Here is an 18,180-nt window from a genome sequence, read left to right on the forward strand (position 1 = left end):
ACTCAAGTTCGTTATTTCCAATGTAGGCGCGCGGTATGCGTCCTCATAATGGAAGCGACGCGGTCGCAACGCGCCTGTTTTTTCCAGGCGCGTCCTCACCGCATCGAATTAAAAACATTTCAACTTTTCAGAATGCCGCAAGCTACTGCAAGCGATTTTTAGAGCTGCAAATCCATTTATCCTTTGCTGAAATTTCCGCGTCTTCATGGAGAGAGCATGTCATGGTTGCTTAGCAAAGGCAGACCCCTCAGGGGCGCAACTGCCCGAGCGCTTTGGAAAGAAGGAAAAATGGCGTGCCTAGCGTTTTCCAAGCATTTTTAGGCGCGATATATGAACGGCCCCTAATAAGACCGCATTTGGCACATGTGTCCACAGTGAAAGTGTTTATTTGGTTTATCAGTTAAATAGTTGTTTAAAAATTCTCCCCATCCTCTGCATTAGACTGAAAATGTGTTCCTCTGAATGTTTCCACATTCAAGGATGAGGCAATCTGCTTAACGTCACTATCCGCTAATACAGAGAAGACAACACAATAGGCTTTTCAAGGACGTGAGGAATGCTCTACGCCCATGCATCTCTGGGCTCTCAAGGCTCTTTATTGGTCCCAGGATAAAGGACCCTGCAGAGTGTTTACAAAATTGAGTCCGTAATCAGATGGCCAAAGACGTAGTTTTGCAGATAATCAATCTAAATGAATCTTTATGATCGAATCCTTTTTTCCAACTCAAGTCTTCTAAACAAAGCTGAACCACTGAAATTAAAGGTGAAGTGTATCATTTCTGCATCACCAAGCTGATTTGCCATTGGTTGAGGAAAAATATAGTACAGCCTTGAAAAACTTTAACTTTAATAACGTTTTTGATGCTTCTCTTTTGAACCTTGTCAGTCAGAGTAGTAATTCTAGCCAATTCTACAATATTAAAAACTACAAACTGGTATTCAAACGGTTTCAAATAAGAGCTGCAGTTCCCATTTCACACTGTGGCCTTGTGATCCTTGTCATCCCAATGTCCTTCATGAGCACCATGGCCATTGTTGAGATGACCTTCGTGTCTTTAACATTCTTTAATCAATACTTGATTCTGATCAAGCAGATATTTTGTATCCATCCCAGGCGGCTGATTGCTGTGCCAGTCTCTCATTTCACTCTCACACAGTAAAAAAAAAAAATATATATATGTTCCTCCTCCTCAAGCTGGAGTCCGTACAATGTGCTGACATTTATTTTGTGATGTGACGGACTGTATATCATGCACTTAAATGACAGCGTGATTCAGGATTATATTTCATGTTGTGAAAAATTATAGGGTCTATTTTTATAAGGACAATATTCATGGGAGCATAATGAGTCAGTGCACTGTATATTTACTTTAAAAGTGCAGATTGGCTACTGATTCAGGATACAGATTCAAAAGAGAGACATTAAAATTTACTAATCAGGGGTTTGCACCAAGACATAAACCTTGAGTCCAGAGGAGCTGTTAAAAAGAAAGAATACTTGATCTTAATATTCATCAAGACTTTTTAAGATGCAGTATAATCACACATTCACACAGTGGGTTGGTTACGCACATCTCTAACCCATAAAAAAAGGGTACACTGCTAGAATATCTAGTCTGTCGGTGGCTTCTAATTCAGAAATTAAAATCTGAGTGGCGTTTTATTTTGGGAAATATGATTTAATTGAATCCATTATAAAGCTGTAAATGGTCGAGCGTATTTGGCAAAATTCAAGCATATTTGGAGCATTTCAAAAAGCATTTGTTTTCATTATATCCCTTTTCTTTGCTATTGTGATTGAGAACTTCCTTTTTCCCCCTCTCCTTTTTCATTTTTTTTTTTTTTTGTTGAGGTTCCTGTCCTTCCGCATTAACCATGTTTTTGGAAAAGCCGAGGTTGACTAGGAGCCTTAGCTCATGTGTTAAAGCCGTAATTTTCAGTGACATCTCTCAGAGCAAGTGGGGATGTGTCATTGTCCGCCCTTCACTGGTTACACAATACGGAATCTGTTGTGCTGAAATGAAGGTTATTCACTCCGTCTGGGTATTAGGCAAGAGCTAATGGGCCCCGCTGACCAGTCGAGCCAAGGAACAAGGAATACGCCACTGGGAAAGGTGTCCCCCAATGGCCTAAATTAATTTTGATGACCGTCACTGATTACAGCCTATTTATTTCAGCCATGTATTACATACTTAATTTGGTTCATGCTAGCTGGATTGTTTGAGGTTTAACACTCTAGATGAAGTGTGTCCTAGAAAGAGGAAGTGTGAGAACTTAATATATTTGAGGGTGTCTTTTTACTATATCTATCAGACTTCTGCTGCATTTATGAATAAGCTTACAACATTTTCTTAAAGAGATAGTTCACCAAAAAAAAAAACGATTATTATGAACTCCCTTATGTAGTTCAAAAACTGTATTGTAATTGTACTGGTTTCTTAAAGGATTAGTTCACCCAAAAACCAAAATTATGTAATTAATGAATCACCTTCATGTCGTTCCGAACCAGTAAGACCTCCGTTCATCTTCGGAACACAGTTTAAGATATTTCATATTTAGTCCGAGAGCTCTCAGTCCCTCCATTGAAAATGTGTATGGCAGGGGTGCCCAACCCTGCTCCTGGCGATCGACTGTCCTGCAAAGTGTAGCTCCAATCCTAATCAAACACACCTGAAGCAACCAATTACGGTCTTCTGGCTCACTTAAAAATTAAAGGCATGTGTTTTTGAATAGGGTTGGAGCTAGTGCTGGGCGATATGGCCTAAAAATCTCAGATTTTTTTTTTTTTATTCGATTTCCGATTTTTTTCCAGATTTCCCCCCCCACTTAAGGAAAGCAATAAGTACAAACAGCAGACAACTTAAAGAAATGTTGCTTTTATTTAATCAAAAGTAGGGCTGCTCCAATCACGATAGGCCGATTGTTAATGCACATCTCGTCAGTTCTAATCAGCGGTAAATTCCCTCAGGTGCGTGATTTCACATAGAGCAGCTGTAACTACACAGAGCCGTTTGTTAACTGAGAAGATGGGCAAATAAACCCTGAAAATGAAGTGGATTTGCGCATCTTCTCAGTTATGGCTCCTTGTAGTAACAGCTGCTCGATGTGAAATCATGCACCTGAGGGAATTTACCGCTGAATAGAAAACTGGCTTTACTGACGAGATGCGCATTAACGATCGGCCTATCGTGATCGGAGCAGCCCTAATCAAAAGCAAGACAAATGTAACCCCCATTTTCATATTCGGCTGGTGCTGCTGCTTTTGACTGCGATGGGCTTTAGGCAGCGTGGGGTCTCTTGCTCCACGTCGGTCGCAGCAAACCCATACCAGTTCCAAACAACAGATGATTTTATTCCTTTCTTGGGAACAAATTTCCAACTCCCACTGGTAGCCATGTTGTCGCTTGCTGTTTCGTGTGTGCTATGATGTTGTTGTTGTTGTCGCTTGCCATACTGCCATTTGAAACAAACGGTACGAAAGCTCCGGGGAGCCAAAAATGCGCCATTACACAAAAACTCGATTTACTTATTTTTTAAATCGCCTGTAAGAAAAAATTTGAATTAATTAATTAAATTGATTTTTCGCCCAGGCCTAGTTGGAGCCAAACTTTGCAGGACAGTCAATCGCCAGGACCAGGGTTGGACACCCCTGGTGTATGGTATACTGTCCATGTCCAGAAAGGGAAGAAAAACATCAAAGTAGTCCATGTGACATCAGAGGGTCAGTTAGAATTTTTTGAAGCATCGAAAATACATTTTGGTCCAAAAATAGCAAAAACTATGACTTTATTCAGCATTGTCTTCTCTTCCAGGTCTGTTGTGAGACCGTTCAAAACATTGCATTTAGTGATATCCGGTTCGCGAACGAATCATTCGATGTAACCGGATCTTATTGAACCAGTTCACCAAATCGAACTGAATCGTTTGAAACGGTTCGCGTCTCCAATAAGCATTAATCCACAAATGACTTAAGCTGTTAACTTTTTTAATGTGGCTGACACTCCCTCTGAGTTAAAACAAACCAATATCCAGGAGTAATTAATTTACTCTAACAGTACACTGACTGAACTGCTGTGGAGAGAGAACTGAAGATGAACACAGAGCCGAGCCAGATAACAAACAAAATATTGACTCGTTCTCGAGTCAAGAACTATTTCTGTCAGACACGTCCGATTTGAGAACCGAGGAGCTGATGATACTGCACATGTGTTGTGTGATTCAGCGTGAAGCAGACCGACTCACACGACGTCTGAACCGAAAAGTTTTTTTTGGTGATTGATTCTGAACTGATTCTGTGCTAATGTTATGAGCATTGAACAGATTCAGATCTCAAGTTCAACTCACAGACTCAATGATCTAGTTGCAATGATTCACAAGTTAACAGCTCACTGAAGGGAAACGTTATCTAGTATATGACTTCAGAAGACCTAGAAATATGGAACACAAGTCGTTGTCTATTTTTTCAATTTATTTGTAAATTGTGGTTCTAACACACTATAGACTTGCTTTAGAAATTGTATGAAAAAAGAAAAAAAAATCGATTAACAACAAAAAGGAAACAACGTGAGGTAATACGATAAAATAATGATCATTTGAAATTTTTTGGGCCAAGTAGTCCTTCCAAACCTATGTTTGCTTGTTTCCACAGTTCTTTTTCCTCAGGATGTCTGTATTACCTTGCCTAGCTTTGGTATCATCTTTAAGGTTCTTTGTTCCTTCTCTGACATTTCCACGTTTTTGTCATTTTAATCAAACCGCTGCATCAGGCGCCTAACAGGCACTCGGTCCATTTGTTTCCTATCCCATCCCCCTCTTTGACCAGACCATCAGCATCCCAGCCAGCTTATCATGGGGAACTAATTCAATATCCCTGTGCCTGTTTTAAATGTCATTGCCTGAGCTCATCTGGAATGACATGTTTTTCATGGTGGAAGTAAAGGCGCTTTATTGTGCAGGGACCAGAGCATGGGGATACGGCTGCCCTTCGCTCTTCACGTTCGCTCCGATCCGAAAGGTCTACAAGCTTTTTAAGATCATTCGGTGCACATTCAGCGCAAGCTCGCTCATCCTGTCTCTCATTGGCTCTGTGAGTCATCACGCATCCTCAATTGACTCGTGAAAGTAGACTATGGCAAAAGTTAGATCATGAAATGTCAGTCTGTCTGCTAGCATGAAGTGGTTTTATTTTGCGCTCAGTTTCATGATTGGTTTAAACATTATTTCAAATTATATTGATTAACGTTAAGGGTTTAAAGAGGTAATTCTCCTTAAAAGTACTTAGTTCACCTAAAATGCTGTAATTGTTTCACCTTTAATTAACTCCAAACCATTTCTGAAATTGGACAGTTGATTCAGTGAGAACCAAATCAGTCTAATTCAGGAACTTTTAGATCTATTTTTGCGAACTGGATTGGGGTGGGCGATTTTTCCCAAAATGTCCTATTACCATCTTGTCACACAAACTAATGATGCATGATCTGAATCCCTATCTTCCCAATTTTGATATGTACTATTGAGAAAATCCAGAGTAGCTATTTTAACATTTGAAAAATCAGTATTGCATTAGACAACCAAAATGGACATTAAAGCCTAAGTTAAACTTTAAAACAATGCATCACTGTATGAATCAAATATTTTATGCTTCTTATTAAAGTTATGAAGTGATTCATTCAAGAGCAGTTAGTGGTTTCCTTTGTATTTTGTTGTTTGATTAGGTTTATTAGGCTACGGACTCTTTTAAGACCAAATCCACAAATACATATACTGACACCCATCTGATTTCTTTCCCAATTGTTTGTTCACTTAAGACATAACTAATTTACATAGTCTTTATGTAAATATTCACCAAGACAGACATTTTGACACATTATTGTGTATATTTGACCATTTATGGGCATGCCTGGAACTCCACATATACTTTGCTTGTTCGTGTTAGCTCCGCCTTGGAGCGCATGCACAGAACGCACCTGGGGAACTTTCACAGTTACTGTAAAAACTTTTTTTTTTTTTTTTTTTTTTTTTTTTTAAATGAACCATTTCCCACAGTAGACTGCAGTTTATGACAGTCACATTGCATGATCGGACTGATTTGGACGTTAAGGAGAGGCATAAACACACTGCAATTTGAAACTAAATCTAAAATTTGATTCATAGTGGTACTTACTACTACTGCTAGCTCACGTTGAGTCTTTTATTTTATTTTATTTTTTTGTACATCTCCATGCATGAAAGATGCATGATAGAGACACGTGATATACCGTATTTTCCGGACTATAAGTGGCAGTTTTTTTTCATAGTTTGGCTGGTCCTGCGACTTTTAGTCAGGTGCAACTTATTTATCAAAAATTAATTTGACATGAACCAAGAGAAATGAACCAAGAGAAAATATTACCATCTACAGCCTTCTCGCAGCTGGAGACGTTAATGTTTTCTCTTGGTTCTAAATAAATGTGACTTCTAGTCCAGTGTGACTAATATATGTTTTTTTTCCTCATCATGACATATTTTTGGTCTGATGCGCCTTATACTCAGGTGCGACTTATAGTCTGAAAAATACGGTAATTTGACCAGCCAAAGTCATCTAATAGGCAGTCATGGCTGTAGTTTTAACAATATTATTTGGACATAAACGATGACAATCTCTACAGTTCACTTGAAAAGAGGATTGTAGACGTCTTTGAGATCGATCACGATATAAAATCGAAAGATTGCCAACCCCTAAACTTGATTACCCGACTCGTTGAAAAGATCTCAAAGAAATGATTTTGTTTATTTAGAAGGCATGCAACACACAAATCATACATTCATACTTTAAAAGTGTTTTTTGTTTTTTCATTATGTTGAAATTTACCATATTCCTCAAATTGAACTTTTGTGTTCCACAGAAGAAAGAAAAAAATCGAGTATTGTTTAGTTGTGGGTGAACCTGTCCCTTTAAGATCGTTCTAAATATTGATTGACAGCAAAGCCCTTGCGGGTACCATTCTGTGATCTCTCGCCACATGGGTGATGATATCAGTTAACCCATTGTACCAGAGAAAAGGTCCTGGTTTGAGGAAATGCCTAAAACCCCTGAGGTGCACAGCATGGCTTCGTACCCCGACCCCAGCAGGCATCATTTGGCCTTTTGCCCATACTGAGTCATCCACCTCCAATCTCACCCCTGATCCTTTCTTAACTCCCCCCAGCGTTTTTTTTGCTCTAGCCCGCATGTCCCGCAGCCTCCGGGATTGTGGGTCAGAGAATAGGGCAAAACTGGAAATGTGAGGGGTCGGCTGGTACTTACTGTGATAGATAGAGAGACAATATGTGAGGCAGGATGAGTCAAATTATATTAATTCTTAAAAAAATCTATTTCAAATATAAAGGGCGAATATGCATCTACTCTGACAGGTCTGCAAGTCTGGAAGTGAAGTGGCCAATCAGAAGTGCATCTTTTTCATTAGATAGGACAGCGTGGCCAAAATGTTACCCTAAAATGACAATTCTTGGTTATTTGTTTATTTTAAATATTTCTTAATGTCGCATTAAAAAATAACTTTAATCCGCACAAAATTAAAGTTAATAATTAATGTTAGAAGTATTCAATTTATGTTTCTGTATTATATCATATGTACAGGTGTGTAAGTCAACGTTTTTCCCCAATGTCTAATTGACATTACAGTTGTGCTGATGAATTAGCTTTGTCATTATGAATCATCATGATGCTTGTAGTAAAAATCCATTCTCATGTGTTTTTCCCGTAGGGTTCCTGAAACCCCAATGCTCGATACCACTGCCACCTCAGAGAGGACGAGCAGAAGCATGCACGTGTTTCAGCGGAATGTGTGCTCTTCATCAACGCAGGCTTTCTACAGGTAACCTGTGCCTATTCAGAACTGCACAATCGCTTATGTTCTTCACAGCGCATAAACCTATAACTTGACTTTTTGAAGATCTGTAGCTCCACCATTAAAAAAAATCCTGCCTTTTTGTGTCTGTCAACTGTTCCCATGAAACCTCATGGTTCTTACTTTGAAGAACACTTAAGATACATGCATAAATCAGTGCGCTGAAGTCATATTTAGAGCCCTAAATGGATTTCCACTGTGCTTGGCTATAACTCATGCCAAATATGTCTGGTCTTGTAGTATGTCTGCGTTTGCAAGAAACAACACACAATTTGCACCACATGCATACTTATACAAATACACCCTCTAATCTGAATTCGTGTTTGGCCCCCTCCTTATGTTTTGGTCCTACAGTGCGTGATTTACAGTTTGTTATGCTAGATTAAAGGGCTGATGGACATGTTAGCAGCCAGTCTTCTCTGAGGGACCCTTATGGGGCAGCATTACTTCACATTCCAGCTGTGACCCTATGGTATGTGGTGAATGGATCGCTTTTGGCTTGAATGTGTATGTGACCAAATGAGTCGTATGAACCGGTTCTTCTTAATGAATCAAGACTTATGAATTGATTCAGTTCAGAATCCTGTAGGATGGTGGTTCTCATCTGGTTTTGTTCCTAGATTTTACAATGCGCATCAACTAATGACCAAACAGTGCTAGCATTTTTCATCATACAAATGCAAATGTCCTCACAAAAAACGCTGAACTGAATATATTTTACAATTTTAGATGAGGCCATGCCATGCCGCCTGTATATATTTTGATTGAGTTCAGCTAATTGACAAATGAATTTGTGGCAAAATAGTGTAGTTTGATTTGACAGATTACTTTTATCATCAAAAACAAATGATGCGTAAATCGTTTAAATATAAATAAATGTTATATTTAAACATGTTTAAACATAAATGTAAAAAATTGATAAGCTTGTTTGTTTTGCTGTTCTTCATATGCACATATGGTTCCTTGCATTTAATTAGTTGCATTTAGCATAGCTATTTTCCCCATCAGAACCTATATGAAACCTTTTTTCAACACTAGATGAAAACCATTGCTGTATATTTATAGCAGTGACCCTACACATGTGTCAGGTGCATTGTGGGAGACCTCATCTATAGGCTATTAAAATGGAAAAAAACGGTTTTGATTCATCTTTTTGTTTAAGCTTTTAAGAATAATTGGTTTCGACAGTCACATCTTGGCGTATTTTATTAAATCCATTTTTACAAAAGTCCCATAGGGTTAAATGTTTGCTCCGACGCATAAGTTTCAGGCTTTATTCTCCCTCATGTACCCATGTGATTGATTGAATACATGTTTTATACTCTCTCAACCCTGAAAGGCATGGAAAGCATCTTTCAATAGCTACTACAGACATCCTGCACACATCACTCACAACAAAGGGCTGCTTTTAAAGATCGTATACAGAGAAGATTCTTTGGATTAGTTGCTTGGAGCCATTCGCGCTGAAGTCGTTCTATTTGTAAAAAATTTAAAATATTTCCGCAAGCTGGCATGGTGGTCTTAAGACGCTCCAGAGAAAAATGAATTTGCCTATGAAAACCATTTTTGTCTACATATTGTCTTTTCCAAAGCCCATAATCGAGATTGTGGAGAACCAGTCTTTAAACCCTGCATGGTGCTCAGCAGTTTGTTCGCGGTGAAACGGTTACTGTGGAAACCCTGTGGTCTGGAGTGGTGGCTAGCCTAACTGGAGTCGCTCTTTTATAGAAGTAGTAATAGCTGTGTTTCTAATTAGGGAATGTGTTTCGGTAAATGTCTTCAAAGCGAAGAGGATGTGTTCCAGTCTTAGCATGTTGCTTGTACTGTGGTGACTAAAATCACACATTAGAGCAAGGAAGATGACATGGGTTTGCTGGCAAAGGAAGCAGGAAAACGAATGTCACCCGGGGAGATCTGAATCCCTGATGTGGCAGCACTTTGGCTTCCAGTGGTTTACATTTGTTTTATGTTTTTAAATTTTTTTTTACAAAACATACCCTTACTGGAAAGGGACCGTGAGAAACACAGCATCCTCTTTCAGTTCCAACCTTGTTTCAAAGGTGCTTGGTTTTTTTATTAATATTTTTTTTAAAGAAAAGCGCTCATATGAAGTGCGCAAGAGGGAGCACTTAAAAAAACGGCTGCGGAGGGGCCTCACAATGCTGTCCTTGTGCTGCGTTCTGGGCTCTTCTTGCTGTAGCGAGCAGAGGAATGGAAAAGATTATCCACAGGAATGTCTGGGGTGCCCTCAAAGGCAGCGCTCCGCGTGACCGGCCAATGGGAGCGCTCGGCCGAGTGACGGGCTAATTTTTTCCCGATGAATTCAGCTGCCTGCTTCATAATGGAGTCTGATTGCCAGCACTGAAAACACATATGGTCCATGTTCGGAGAGCCCCAATGACAGAACCGCTAGTTTAGCGGGCGGAGGGAGATGATCGCTGGCTCAATCTTTTGTTGTTTCATCAGGGTTGGATTAGGACGAGGGTATAGTTAGGTGCATTTCGGTCCACTTTCCCCTTCAGGTGTGTGGTTCTTTTTCTTCAATTATTCACTTTTTATTGACAGCACCTTACTTAAGCTCCAGATACGCCCAAAGCCAGGCCTTATTACTTCTGACCACACTTAATTATGTTGGCTGGGTCGTGGTGCATCCCATCGCTTCATAAATTCTCCCAATTAATTTGGAGGCTATTTATTGTCCCAAGTTCTTGGTAACAACTTTTGTGGCCCTGTTACTGCAAGTGGTGGTAGAATTAACCCAATATTTAACAATGACAACTCGTTTTACTTGTGGTGAGTGTGTTTTACCTCTGTGGAACATCGACATCAGCCTACAGAGAGTCAAAAAGGGAATATTGGTCAGGTTTCCGAGACCAAAGCATGTGTTTGTAGACCTTGTGGTTGCATGGGAAGAGGAAGGGGCAATGTGGGGTCAAAAGGTGAATGAGGTCAAGGAAAGGAGCTCGTTAGCTACAACATGTTCAGCACTCCCTTTTTTTAATTGGCTCTGGTTGCCGTCCACACACGCCCTCACCACTTCCTGTTGGCCTGGGGCCGACAGAAAAAAGGAACTGGAAACTCCAACTTGTTGATTATAAAGTCGGGCCCTTTATTTGCTCTCAAATTCATCACTACCCAGTGCACTGGCTACTTTAATGGTCTTATTTATTTAAACTGTGCTTCAAAGGTAGCCCTGTAGAGAAATAACAATTCAGCGCCCATTTTTTACATGTCTTTCTGTCATGTGTACTCATGTTGGTTTATATTCTCACAGCGGGCCTGCAGTCTGTCATTTATTTGGGTCTTGGCTGCCAAAAAGTTTTGGGCTAATTGGATTTCGAAGTTCATTTTCATCAGCTATTTGATAAAGACCTGGCTGTGGTCCTAAAAACTCCAGCTGCCCTCGGTATCCACACAAGTGAGTACATTCCATACGCCGGGACTGTAATAAGGAGAAGTGAAAAGAAGTTTGATCAGAGTGATCTCATCTGGGGAGACGTTTTACTTTATTCCCTAATCAGCCCCGTGTAAACACTGGAAGCAAAGTGTGGAGTCGTGCGGCTCACTGTGAGGGATTTTTTTTTTTTTTTACCTGTGACACCAAGCATATTTTGTGCTAATCTGCCAGCTAATTGAAAGCAGCTTGATTTCATGTCCAGTGTTACAATGCCTATTGAAATAGTAGTAGTAGTAGTAGTAGTAGTAATAGTATATTAATAATATGCCAATGGATGTGTAATAATTTATTATTTGTATTATTAATAGTAATAATCATTATTGAAACAAGAATAACATCAGTATTAGTATTATCGATAGATGTATATGTTTTTTAAGAAAATGTTTTATTTCTAGTACTGTATTGTCAAAGACGACCCCTTGTGTAAGATTTGGTACCATGGTGCATGTCTTTTTCTCAATTTCATTTTTTGTATTTTTTTGTTGGCTAAATGAAGAGCAAATACAGGCAAATATAGACTGGTTTAGACCTTCAATACAAACACATAGCCACACTTTTACCTCAAATGACTGCAGGACAACACACAATGTGATCTAAAAAGCTTAGACAATTTGGGCTGGTCAGTGTCCTTTGTGTTTTTTTTTTGTTTTTTTTTTGTGTGTCTGAATTATATTTAAAAAAGGAATCTCTCTGTGTGTGTGTGTGTGTTTGTGTTTGCATTTGATTTACCATCTCTGAAGGTGAGCCTAGCTGACCATCTTGCAATGACATGTCAACTTATCAGAGCCAGACAGACAGCTAGAGCACGGGGAGTGTGAAACGAAAGTGAAAGTGGCAAAGGTTTTCAAGAGATAGGGCCAAAACTGAAGGAGGAAGCAAAAGAAACCAAAAAAAAGGGAAAGAGTTAGAAGCGGAGGAAGTAGTACTCACATTGGCACAGTGTGACAGAAGCCGCTCGTTGTGTCTGGGTCAGGAAAAAATCGGAGCGACTAAGCCTTTGATAAATCTTTGAGCTCTTAATCTTTCTGTGCCACCATCACAGTGAAATCCTATCTCATTGTCACAGCTGACCGAGTGGGGTGGGTGGGCAACAACGCTCTGCATCTCACTGCCCTCTGGGATGTGCAGCCTTTCCCTGGCTCTCTCCGTCTATTTCATCATGAAGGGTTAATTTATAGTGTTCACAGCTTGAAGTCACTTTTGAAGTCAACATGAAATCAAAATGATCCTTGTTCACTTATTGGACTTTTTTTTTTTTTAATGCCTTTTACTGGTCTTTTTGTGAAAAATTAAATGGTGCATGCAATTTCAAAGAAAGCAACTGAAATTTATTTTTATTTTGTTTTTGTTATTTTATTTAATATTTTATTCCATTTTAACAGTGTACCATGTAATGCTATATACATTTTAACTGTTGATTAGAATCCGACCCAAGGCTTTGCTAGTTGCACGCTGCACAGTTTGAACTTCTTGAACGGTCTCGGAAACTAACTTTGCTTAAGAAACAGAGAAATAAACGTTGAAAAAAAATAATACGGTTGTTCCTCTAAACGTATTTCCATCTCTTTTGTTGTGTTTTTTAACTAGAATTTGAACTTGAGTGAGTTAAATGAAAACAAAAGAATGACGTTCTTGAAAAACACTGTATGAAGTTCTCTTTAGGCCTTGTTGCCTTTCTCAGATTAGGAAGGCATTTCTCTGTGTTTCTAGTGCAGTTGACCGTTGGAATTGGAGCGAGATTTCATGGTCTTTCCAACCACAGTAAAATATTATAAAATAAATAGATTTTATTGTTTGTTTGCACCAATCATTGTTTTAGGATCACATATAAAAACAATTGAAAGTTGAATAGGCTATATTGCGGCATCAGAACCTTTTTTTTTTTTTTCAGGTCGCACAAGATATTTTTGCATATTTGGAGTCTTACAAAATGTTACTTTAACATTCATTGAAGCCCTTCCAAAGGAACAGGCTAATCTGGGTGATTTATTTATTGATCCTGGTTTTCTTCAGCATGAATTCGTGTGGCTGTTTGCGCATAAGTTACAGCAGTTATGGCCACAGCTTCCAACTTATCTGTGACTGAAGGATCCAGACCTTCAGAGTGCAGTACACTGGCTGTTTGTATGTGATTTTGCTTGTCTATGTGTGCGTATGTTTATGGAAGGAAGGAGATCCAAGTGTTGTTTGGATGGACGCCTCCACTGAAGTCATCTGATTCCAATATGCATGAGCCCCGTTCTGCCAGGGACAACATGATGCTCTGGATCAGACACACATAGGTTCACTGTGCATGCTGATTTCACAAACATGAAGTACTGATGTTCTTTGGTGCTGATTATTTTAAATTAAACTTTATAGTTACCAACACAATCTGTATGACATCAGTTAAAACAAGTAAAATAAGTGTCATCACTCTACCGCCCTGATGTTATGCAAAACATTTTGTTTTACGTTCTTTACGTGATTTATGAGTCTGTTTTTGAGTCAAAACTTTTTTTAATATTTTGATAAATTACTGGAAAAAATAAATAAATGACTTTTTAAACAGTTTAACTGATTGTATTAATTTTGGTACAGGTCAAAGAGGGCAAGAGGTCACTGAAAGAAAGATTGTGACCTTACAATGTCATACAGTTAGCAGCAGGACCAGCCAATTGTGCAAATTTTCTTCTAAGCATGCTGGGATACAGTAGGAATGGGATGATTGTGTTACTTGTTCACTGGAAGTGAATGTTTGGTGTTTCTACAGCTAATGGAAATGTCTTGTTTTGGTGTGCTGCTGTTCAGGGACATACGGTTGTGAATAAAAAAACAATTGTACTCCTTTCACATCATCCATTCATTTTGTGGATTTGGCTGTCCTGGAGGAATTCTAGTAGAAAGTTGACCTTTTACCGCACACACACAAACACACACTCACTCTCCCGGTTTAGTCAGGGCTTCTGTTCATATGTGAGGGAGAGATCAGAGCATGTGGGACTGAGCAAAACAAACGCCACGGGGCATCATGTCCACAAGTCCATTACAGCCTGTGACATTGATCTAACTGACTGATGTGGCCATGTAATAATGGTATATGAAACTAAAAATCGAAAAAGATGCCATCAGGGATGACAGCTGTTGTGAGGGGAAACACACTTTAGACTTTTCAAATATTTTTGACTATTGTTGTGGTTGAGTGGGTTATTAAATGTATTATTTCAATTTGAATTTAATCAAACTTTCATCTTCAAAAATCAGTGTAGTTTAGTGATGGGAAGTCTGATGAATCATTTCTGTGAATCATTTATTTTGAACAGTTAGTTTCACAGAACCGTTTCCAAAGAATTCCGAGAATTTCATGCAGTCATGATTAAGCTTGGACCAAAGTTTGTTGGCACCAAAACAAAAATACAAACAAAAATATTTTAGGATGTTATTTCTTCACCTGTTCAGGCTACTGAAATTCAGCTTACTCTTGAAAAATGACTTTTCCTTTAATGGCCTACGGGGACAAAGACAAGGATTGTGGGTAAGTGGTGTGCATAACTCATTCTAGGAAAGGTGCTTTCCTGTTGTCTCGTCTGAGGTGGATGGTTCACGTTTCATGTCCAGCTGAGCTAGTCATCTATCTCTCATTTACTCATCCTTTTCTTAGAGAGAAGAGGCTGGTCCCAGGAAAGGGTTAACCATGTGTGCGTGACTGTAACGTGGGCCGTTTTAATGCTTATGAAAGCTTCCTGACCATCTCAGAACACAGTGTCCCTATCTGCTAATGATTTTCAAGTGAGGATGTCTGAATGCAGAGAAAACAATCAGGATTTAAAGCAGAGATTGGTATAAAGAGACACCTCTGCAATACTTTGCCTTTTTCTGGATTACAGTCCTTTATGTATATTTGTGTGGACACGCCGCCTTGATTATGTCTTTAATCTCCATCCGAGAGTGCACAACTGTTCCTCCAGCTGTGCCGACAATGTTTCTGAGGTTTTACTGAGCGTCGTCCGGCATCTGATTACTGGATAGCCCTCTGGGCCATTGTGGCTCTATCCTCAACAGGGAGCCATGCGGCTCGTTCACATCATGGGTATTCAGTCTCTCTGCCAACACAGATCAGAATTCACACAGCTCCTGCTTTTCCAGTAATACTCCAATCAGAAATGGCAAACAAGGCAGCTGTTGGTAACCCAAGCTGCTAAGCACGCACGCCGCTATTTATTAACACCTCTCTCACCAGCTGGCCTATTATATTGTGATATTCAGTGGACACGTGTGTGGAAGATCAGCATGATCACAATGAGTCGTGCGGCTAGGTTTTTATGGCAATAATTTACCCAATACACTCACTTGCTCACAGCTAAGTTATTCAAAACCCTGGCTCTCATATGATCTGGTAAGGGATGCCAAGCCTTAGGCACTTTTTAATACAAAGCATATCGATAACAGGCTCACATCTGGATTGTACGCTTGGCTTGTGATCAATTACTGTAAAATGTTAAATGCGTACAAGGATCACGCTAGGCACAATCACAGGTAAATCTTTGCTCATCCATGTGCGTATGGCTGAGACTGTCAGGTTGCAAGTACACTCGGTTTATGCCAAAAGGAATAACTGAGTTATGTGAATTTCTCTTTCCTTGCTGTCAGTGTTGCTTATCTGTGGCAGACAGCTTTCAAACATCACAACTGGAAGAATTTCAGGTGATAAAATGAGGCAGAATTCACAAAAGAATGACGGCGTCCTCAAGGCTGCCATGATTGAGGACATGCAGCCAGGGTCCTCTTGTTTCTTCTGCTTGTAATCTGTCAAAGTCTTTCTTAGTTCCTCCTTGCATTGATTCAAATGAAGATTAATCCTCTAAAATTAAAAACCTTATTTTCGGGTCTTCTCTTTTCTAGTCAGACCCCGAGTACGTCACCTGTCAGAAGTGCGTCAGAGTGAAATAAACCCAGTGTAAACTGTGATTTATACACGCAAGTAACCAGATTACATGCTTTCAGGTAATTGTGGGTCAGAGTTGCAAACGACGTGTCGTCTCCTGATTAAATTGGCTAAAGACTGAACTTGTAAATTAGGGATCATGGAACGTTTTCAACCAACACTGCAGCTTTTTCCCCCAGTTACAGAATTGCGTCCTGCTAGAACATCCGTTATAAACTGGCAACTGTTTTGGTGTTTTGGAACATTGATGCTGGTTTCTAACTGGTCCAAGCTGGTTTTAGCTGGTTCAAGCTGTCTGGAAGCTTGTCTTAGATGGTAATAAGATGGTTATTAGCTGAGGCAAACTGGTAGATCATCTTAGACTAGCAGTACCAGCTACTCTTTACTCTTTTTTTAACTCTTTACCAGCTGCATGTAAGGTGGTCAGTCTGTTTTTTGGAACATGCAACAGTTTGGGCTAAGCTGGTCAAGCTTGTTATTATCTGGTCCATGATGGTTATAAGATGGTCGCTATATGCTGGTGCAAACTGGTAGACTATCTTAGACTAACAAATGAACTACAGAACATGGTGGCTGGATGACCAGTTTAGACTAAGCTGGTCGGAGATGGTTTTTAGCTGGTCTATTTTATTTTTTTCTAGCTGGTTCAGACTATTTATTATTATTATTATTATTATTATTATTATTGTTATTGTTGTTGTTGTGAGCTGTACCTTGCCGTACCATGCAGTGGGAAAGCGCCATATGATAAACTGGATTTTCTAGCAGGGTGGTGTGTAAAGGTACTGTCCTGGGAGTGTTAGTTAAAGCTTTTGAACATCGTCGGTTTTAGTATTTAGAGTGACAAACACCTCAGAGCAAAAGAGGACTTTGAACATTTCACTTCTCTACTTTGTGTTCTGTTTTGAATTAAATGTCGCTAAGTGACAACAATGACAGCTGCAATTTGCAAATTTAATGCTATCTGAAATCTGTGATTTATGTGCAGTAGGGCTGTCAAAATGACTGAAAAACTAAATTCTAATTTCCGATATATTCGATTAATTATATTCGAATTTAAAAGTCACACAGGAGGGCACATCGCACAAAATATTATGCATGCTTCTCCAGCACGTCATAAAATATCTATCATTAAAAAAAAAAGTGCATGATGTTTAAAATAATATTTATAAGCCATATAGAATTAGTAAGGTTGCTTAAACAATAATACTAATAAAAAAAACGGCACCATGCATGCATGCATAGTTTAATACAAAGGACCAAAACCATTCACAAAGAGTAGTCTACATTCTTCATTTAAAACGATGAGATACAGTGAGATGAGGAAAAAATGGCAAAAGGTCTTGATACGTTTTTAAAAGTTTAACTTACATTAATTTTAATTCATTTCTAAACATGCCGCTCTCTTGTACGAGATACTAGTGCAACCAGTGTCCCTCTAAAAGAAAGTGATAAATATGCATTGTGTTAATGGTTCGGTTTCAGTTTTGACGCTAACAAAATCTCCACACTGATGGTCTCGTTTTCCGCAATATATTGAATGAACAACGTCTGTGTATGAACAAGTGTTTTCATAAAACCTGCATTTATAAGTGTGTGTGTGTGTGTGTTCATATCCCACTGCGCTTCTCTCCAGGAAGTGAACCTGGAGACTTCCTGTTTGTGCAGAGGGCTAAAGGAAGAGCCTGAGAACTTAAAGCAGACACAAATGTGATTAAAAACACACCCACATAGTTTAGGTAAATAGTAATCACCCCTCAAATAGTAAAAATGTATTCATCTTATTAATACATCTTTTTCTGCTTCAAATGTTTTTGTCAACAATAATGAAAAACAGCTTTAAAAAGATAATAATTGTGATAATAAATAAACTCTTTTTGCCCATAATTTAAGCAAACATTTTCATCAGT

At 39.0% G+C, this 18,180-nt stretch overlaps 1 protein-coding gene across 4 annotated transcripts in view; it reads left to right on the plus strand.

Moving 5' to 3' along the window:
- LOC127941792 (retinoic acid receptor RXR-alpha-A-like) overlaps positions 1–18,180 on the plus strand; it is a 128,865-nt gene that overhangs the window by 55,825 nt on the left and 54,860 nt on the right. For all 4 annotated transcript variants that reach the window (XM_052537202.1, XM_052537204.1, XM_052537203.1 and 1 more), the window contains exon 2: positions 7,746–7,856. In XM_052537202.1, the coding sequence (XP_052393162.1) occupies positions 7,746–7,856 (111 nt within the window). The remainder of the gene's footprint in view (positions 1–7,745; positions 7,857–18,180) is intronic.

This window comes from Carassius gibelio, chromosome A21 (genome assembly GCF_023724105.1).
Source record: "Carassius gibelio isolate Cgi1373 ecotype wild population from Czech Republic chromosome A21, carGib1.2-hapl.c, whole genome shotgun sequence".
Lineage (NCBI taxonomy): Eukaryota > Metazoa > Chordata > Actinopteri > Cypriniformes > Cyprinidae > Carassius > Carassius gibelio.